Below are 7,125 nucleotides of genomic sequence, written 5' to 3'. Positions count from 1 at the left end.
CTTCATGACCAAGGCACTGCAGAGTGAAAGGCTCACCTCCTGGACACGCAGTTGGACTACCTTTCCCAGCTGCCCCGCGGGTCAACGGTATCACGTGACTGGGTGCCCGCCAATAGGATGTAGGCGGGAACAATGGACCGCCAGCGAGCAGCCAGCAGTGCCCTTCCACTTGCGCTCCCTGTGTGCCAGCTGCACGTTGATGCCTCAGGGTGAACTGACCATGTCAGAGCCCCGGCCTCTAAATGACTGAAAGGAGCAGAGCTCCCATATTTTCTTCTATATAGTCAAGCCCCTGAGATTTCAGGTTTCTCTGTTATAGCAGATTGAGTTACCCCAATTAATAAACATTCTTTATTGTAAAGTCACCTAGGGCCCCGGGCCCGGCTGAGGCACCCCCTCTTCCCAATCTCCTACCAAGGGGGCTGCAGAAGCGGGAGGGCAGCGGGAGGCTGACGCAGACATTTGAGCCCTTGGGGCTGGCCCAGGGGCCCCTCTGTGTCCAGAAGCCTAGACCCCCAGGCAGAGGGAGAAAAGCAGAAGGCACTGAAAGACTTTGGGACCAGAGGGGTCGCCACTGCCCTACAGCCTCTGCCCCCACCTCACTGCCTTCTCACACCCCCATCCTCCCTGACCACGCCAGTCCCTGGGATCCACATTCCTGCCCCGGCCTCAGGCCCAGGGCCTTCCCTCTGTCCTGCATCACCTGGGTCGCCTGAGTGGGGGTCACAGGTGCCCGTTCGTGATGCCACCACCCCTCAGCCAGGGGCGTTCTCTGGGGGACTGGGGAGCAGGCCAGCTGCCACCTGGTCCTGGTGCCACAATTGCTCAGCGAGGCTGTTGAGCACGTGGGCAATGTCGGCCAGCCCAGCCCGCCCATCCAGCGTGCGCCCATCGGGCAGCCGCCGTCCTGGCACACTCTTCACCCGCAGGAGAGGCAGCCCCCACGCCTGCCGGAAAGCCGTGAGGTCACGCTCGGGCACGTCTGTGTGCATGTACTGGTCAAACCTGGAGGCGGGTCAAGGAACCCAGTCAAACGTCTCTGCTCTCCGTCCCCTCCCACCCAGCCTCCTCCCTCCTCTCTGGAGCCCCGCGCCCAGGTCTGGGGTTGGCGCTGAGGCATCTTTTAAGAGAAAGCCCATGGGTCCCGACCCCACGGTTGGGCAGAGAGAAGGTCCCTGACTCTCTCACGCTGCCTAATGAGGCCTCTGACAGTCCCGGGGGCCACCCAAAGGATACTTGGAGCCAATGACCATCCTGACGGTTCGGGGGGCCTCTTCTGCCATGCCGGCCAGCTGGCCAGGAAGGTCTTCAAAGGACGTGCGGTCGGTGAAGGAGAAGAGGAAGAGGAAAGCGTCTGCTTTCTCCTTGCAAGCCTGGGGAATGGCGAAGTCTCAGCCCAATCCTTCCTTTCATGGACTGGGCTCTGAGGCCCAGAGCAGGTAAAGGCTGGCCCAAGGGCAGTGCTCGGGCTGGGCCCAGCTCCCAAAGCCAGCTCAGAGCTCTACCCGTCAGGGCAGGGCCCGCAGCCCCTTCATGCGCAGCTCAGACCTCTGAAGATGGGGGGTGGTGGGTGTGCTCAGACATCTGTGCTCAGAAGCCCACTTTGGACCACCAGCCCTCCGCAGAGCCCACCCAGGCCCATGGCCTGCTCACCGGCAGCATGTGGTCAAACTTCTTGAGCGCAGGCTCCCCGCAGTCCCAGAACTCGAAGCGGAACATGACAACACGGTTACTGGCCTGCAGCTTAGCCGGCCAAAATACCACAGTGGTCTGGATGCCTGGGGAGGGTCGAAGTCGACACTCAGCAGGGGGGAGGTGGGAGGAGAGGGGGTAGAGGGCCAGGAAGACCAGAAAGAAGAGATGTGTCCCTGCCCCAGTGGGTACCCAATCTAACAGAAATGGCACAGCCCCTCTGCTCTGAAAGAGCCCAGTCGGACGGGGAGGCACCATCCCTGTCCTGGGGGGACTCTGGGTCTGATGGAGGAGGCACAACCACCCTGCCCTGGAGGGGCCTCCAGCCTATCAGAGAGATGCAGCCCCAGCCCTGGCCATGGCAGCTTCACTTATATGTAGGGACAAAAGGTCTTGGGGCACTGGGGGTTGACCGCAGGGCAGTGGACCAAGCAGCATCCAGGGGAAGGAAACCCACTCGGGGCGGGTTACTACCACTGTCTCTGAGGCCAACCCCAAAACCACCATGTGTGGTTGAAGCTATTATCTCCATGTGACAGAAGAGCCACGTAGGTTCAGAGAGGTGAAGCAGCTTTCCAAGGTTGCAGAGCAAATGGTGGGCTGTGTGGTTCAGGGCCCGGCTCTTTCTTCCACCCCAGGGAAGGTCTCCAGAGGTGGGCAAAGCCCGGGAGGCTGGCACAGGTTGGGCCCCACTCACCAGTGGTCTCGTGGTGTACCGCAGGCACCTCCAGGCCAGCCAGCTTGGCCACCAGCGCCGTCTTGCCCACTCCACTCTTCCCAGACACAAAGATCTTGTAGCTGGCGGTGTCAATGGTCACAGGAGGGGGCAGCACTGGCCGCTCGAGCAGTCCTGGGGCAAGGAAGGAGCCAGGCTGGGACAGGGGTCAGCCCTGCACTTGGCCCTTCAGACCCCGGGCCTCACAACCTCAACTCCAGGGGTTTTGTCAGTGCTAACCATCCCTGGCTTCAATGCTCACCCAGATTTACAGGGGCCTGGGACACAAGGAGACTGGCCTAATGTCTTACAGACAGTCGCTTGATATTTATATATCAGCTCAACCTTCTGGCGGGCCTGGATGGTGCCTGGATGAGTGACACATTCTGGTGAGTATACCCAGCTATTCACAAAGCCCCCAAAATATCTGCAGGTAAGGAAAACTACTAGACACATCAGTCAGCACCATCATTGCTCCAAGCACAGCTGCATGGTCCAGGCTTTATGTAATGCTAGCAAACCAGCTTCACCTGCAGTCAACTTTCTTCACTCAGAAGGTGATGCAATAAAAGCAGAGATGGCCACCATCCAGCGAGCACCCACTGTGTGCCAGGCTCCATGGAGCTGTCACATACATGATCCCTGTTCATTCTCCAGCAACCCCACAAGGTAAGTACTGACTGCAATGTCCCTATTTTACAGAATAGGAACCTGAGGCCAGAGAGGTGAGTCACTGTTTCATGGACACATGGGTAGGAAGTGGGGGTCCCTAGGTAGATCAAGCCTGGGTCTGCATGACCCCAAATCCAGGCCCCCAACCGCCACGGGAAATCAAAGGACAATGGCCTTGTAAGAGGGTCATACTTTGAGTCTGTTCTCATTCCTTTAAAAAGAAAAAAAAGTGAATTATTCACACATTTGGCTCTCTGGCTATTGTTAGTAACTGATGGTGCAAGTTCAACCCTCACACAGGTGAAAGACCAGTGCAAAGACCCTAAGATAACAGAAGATGCTGCTAGCCTAGGGGTGGGTTGCTGAAGATACTGAGTTTGGATCCAAACTTTCAGAGGAGCATGGTTTGGAAACCCCTGTTGTCGGGAGTATGGACTATGGACCAAGCATCACCTGAGAGTGTGTTAGAAATGCTGCATCTCCAACTGTCCCAGACCCACTGGATTAGAATGTGCTTTTCAAGAGGATCCTGGGATGAGAGGCCTCCCCTTAGAACACTGCTGCTCTGTCAACTGAGTCAAGGCCCACACCAGTTCTTTTCTGTTTCATTTTGTTTTTAAGTTTGATGCATGAGATGGTTTTATACAATTGTTACATTCTAGATTTCCCACACATGAAAGCATGAGTTTTCACAATTCTTTAGTTTATGGGGAACCATCAGTAAAAGTATTCTCAATTACTAGAGAAAAAAACATAAGACCAATATATCAATATCTTTATCGATATTTTAAATTTACAAATGGCAGAAAAAGTAAAAATTATGACAAAGCTATAGGCTTGGGACCTCAAAGTGCTAAGTTGCAGGTCTCCCTCTCCTGCTCAGGTCGTCGGCCTTCCTGAGCTCTGCCTCTCAGCTGTCCCTGCCTCTGTGAACTGGCTTCATCCTGGTGAACACAAAGGTCTTTCCCAGAGCCAGCAGGACCCGGAAGGGGTTACCTCTACTTACGAGGGCATGACTGCGGACAATTCTCCCAATTTCTCTGCTTTTGTAAACCGTGTTGTGAGAATAAACAGGAGGCTGTTGTGCAAAGCGCCCAACACAGGGTTAGGGCTCAGAACAGCATCTCTGGTGACAATTTTCCTGGCAGGTTTCAGCTGTTTCCATGCTTCCTGGCCAAGATGATGGAATAAGTTCTAAGGAGATTCGAGGGTGGGAGCCCCAGGAATAGGGCTTCCAGGGTCCCTAAGGCTGAAGAGGATAGTAGGACAGGTCCTCTCTGCCCTGCTTCTCTGCTTCCCACTAGGGAGCAAGAGGGACAGGTTGGCAGGTGGGGGGAAGGAGAGGGGCGACACTTACCAAACACCCGCCGGCGGTTCTTGCGCAGAAGGCATGCCACATACTCCTTACCCTCCGCACTCTTGTGCCAGTCTGGGACAATTACCGAGCCGGGGGTGGGTGGCCTGGCCATTGCAGGAGGGGCAGGTAGGTGGCAGCATGCTAAAGGTAGGGAATGGGGAGAGGGATAACTGTCCCGAGCCTGAGCTGTGATCGCTCTCAATCCCCCTCTCGGCCTATGCCGTGGGGCCCCAGCTCCCTCTTTGTCGGGTGGGACAGTTATGGAGTTTCGCCTTTATTAATTACCCCATAAGCATTCTTGGAGACCAGGCTCCATTTCACTGTCCTGGGGGCAGTTACACACTCCTATACCTCCCTGTTACCCAGAAGGTGCAATTCCCTAGTCTCCTCTGCCCCAAGTCACCCCCTGGGGAACAGGCATCCCATTACTGTCTCGGGCTATTTGCACGGCCCCACTCCCCTTATCAGCACCGGGGGGATCACACAGCTCTGCTTCTCCTCTACCCCCTAGATTCCGATTCCCCGAGCAACCCACGTCTCACCGTCAGCAGTCCGGGCTACACAAGCAACCCGGGTGGACACAGCCCCTTTTGAAGTCCGCCCCCGAGCTCCCGAGGCCGAGCCCACCCGCCCTGCTTCCGCCCACCCGGCGTCCGGCTTCCGCAAGCCGCAGGGCCAAGCACGCGGGCTTGGAGCGCATGTGCCGAGGCTGTTGCCATGGAGACGCCGGGGGCGGAGTTGCGCGGCGGGCCCAGGGAAGAGGAGTCCGTCGGTCCTCCGAGGCCGCTGCGCAGGTAGGAGGCCTTCCCCTCTGGGCCCGGATCCCTGTCCTCGCCACTGCTCAGGCCGAGCCTGAGTCTCACTTCCAAATCCTCCTGCTCCGGGAGCCTTTTCCATCTCCCCGTGCCGCACTTTCCTCTCCCCATGCTATCATCTCCTAGTTGACAACAGTGCCTGGTCATAAACGAGCTCAATAAATTGAGTTATTCCTGTCGCTGTTAATATTATAGTTATTATTTCTGTATGGACTCCGCTCGGCAGGACTTCAGAGACCAAACGCCTGGGGCTTCAGAGATGGGGACAAGGCAGCTCCCAAAGGTCCCGGACCTGCTCAAAGCCAGAGGCCGTCAGGATTTTACTTTCCGGTCACTCATTTGATTGATTTACTCATTCCATTCACTCAACAAATAATTATCGAACATCTACTATGTGCCTGTCCTGTCCTAGGTGCTGAGAATACAAGGGCGAACAATAACAAAAAGTCCCTGCCCTCCTGAGTTATTTCTGCAAGGAGACCGTGAGCTTTCTCCACTCTCCTATGCTGTTACCCAGCCCGGGGCTGCTCAGTAAATGCCCCTTATTAGGACAGGATGCACGAGTATCTTTACCCAGCACTGTCCGTTATGCTTACTTATACCTGGGTCTTCTTACAATGCCGTCAGTGGGGCAAGTCACTGGTGAGGACGAATCTATGGCAAGACCGATCCTTCATTCAGAGCCTGCTAAGTGCCAGGCAGTGGGGGCTTTCCCGAGGTTACCTCATGTAACTATGAACAAACCTGCATAGGAAGTGTTTTTATCCCCTCTTTTCTTTAACATACCTAGAATGAGGTTACAGAGCTAGTCAGTGGGGAAACTAGACTCAGAACCCAGAGTTCCCTTACCCTAAAGCACATATCTGTTCTGGGCGATTGGATTTTATGTTTTTAAAACTTTGCCCTCAGCCACCTCAGTGGCTGTTTCTAGTGAGGGTGAAAGTGGCCAAATTACTACAAATCACGACTTTTCACTGAGGCCCATTATGCCCAAGCAGGTGGCAAGGGGACAGGATGAGTAAGACAAGGCGCTTGCCCTCAACTTATTACATGGCAGCTGGACAGAAATACAAGAGGACTAACTATTCCTACAGGATACTGCCCATATTTGCCCATACTCCCAGGACATACAGCGCCCCTTCCTGCAGTTCCTTCCCCATCTGTGCAGAGTTGGGGTTATTCCCAGTTGTGATAGTTAAGTTCAGGTGTCACCTTGGCCAGGTAATGGTGCCTAGTTGTTCTGTTGCTGTGGAGTTAAATCATCAGCATGTGAAATTCATCTATGGCTGATTACATCTGCGGCCGGCTATGGGGAGTGCCTTCTGCAATGACTCAGGCTTAAAAGGAGAGCTCAGAAGAAAGAGAAACAACCCAGTACAGTCCAGCAGAGCTCAGCACAGCACAGCAGAATGCAGCTCAGAGCTTAGAGCTCAGAGCTCAGAGCTCAGACAGGCTTAGACCCAGACATTTAGAGATACAGAAAGGAACTGCCCGGGAGGAAGCTGCTTGAACACAGAAGCTAGAAGAGAAGCCCAGCAGACGTTGCCGTGTGCCTTCCAAAATTAATAAATTTGTAACTAAATAAATCCCCTTTATAGAAGCCAATCTATCTCAGGTGTAGTGCATTCCCCTAGCCTTAGCAAATGAAAACACCAGCTATTTGGGGCTCTCTCCATGGACCAGGAGTGCCTTGGTTGGCAGGCTTGGGTTTCCAGACTGGGTGCCCAGCCCTTGTCCTAGTTTGGTGAGTGGAGACTGAGTAGGGATGTGAGGGAAAGGAAGCGACTTGGGGAATGAGCTTGACAGTTCACCTGAAGACCAGGGAAGACATGACGTCCTCTAGGCACAGAGAGGGAGGGTGGTGGTCTGATGAG

At 54.9% G+C, this 7,125-nt stretch overlaps 1 protein-coding gene and 1 long non-coding RNA gene across 3 annotated transcripts in view; one reads left to right on the top strand and one right to left on the bottom strand.

The window, feature by feature from the left end:
- Positions 1-316: 316 nt before the first annotated feature.
- Positions 317-5,140, bottom strand: CPLANE2 (ciliogenesis and planar polarity effector complex subunit 2). The gene is made up of 6 exons (XM_077151162.1): positions 4,979-5,140; positions 4,437-4,577; positions 2,390-2,542; positions 1,654-1,778; positions 1,237-1,373; positions 317-1,005 (listed from the first exon to the last, which is right to left on the bottom strand). The coding sequence occupies exons 2-6, from the start codon at positions 4,546-4,548 to the stop codon at positions 756-758; spliced, it is 777 nt and encodes a 258-aa protein (XP_077007277.1). The 5' UTR covers positions 4,549-4,577; positions 4,979-5,140; the 3' UTR covers positions 317-755.
- Positions 5,117-7,125, top strand: part of LOC143674858 (uncharacterized) — a 63,362-nt gene continuing 61,353 nt past the window's right edge. The window contains exon 1 of one of the 2 annotated variants that reach the window (XR_013171242.1): positions 5,117-5,230. This is a non-coding gene — a long non-coding RNA (uncharacterized LOC143674858). The remainder of the gene's footprint in view (positions 5,231-7,125) is intronic. The other variant, XR_013171243.1, reaches the window with a different exon arrangement.

Source organism: Tamandua tetradactyla, chromosome 2 (assembly GCF_023851605.1).
Source record: "Tamandua tetradactyla isolate mTamTet1 chromosome 2, mTamTet1.pri, whole genome shotgun sequence".
NCBI classification, from domain to species: domain Eukaryota; kingdom Metazoa; phylum Chordata; class Mammalia; order Pilosa; family Myrmecophagidae; genus Tamandua; species Tamandua tetradactyla.
The sequence above is the reverse complement of the archived record's forward strand: the minus strand, read 5'-3'. Positions and strand labels throughout refer to the sequence as shown.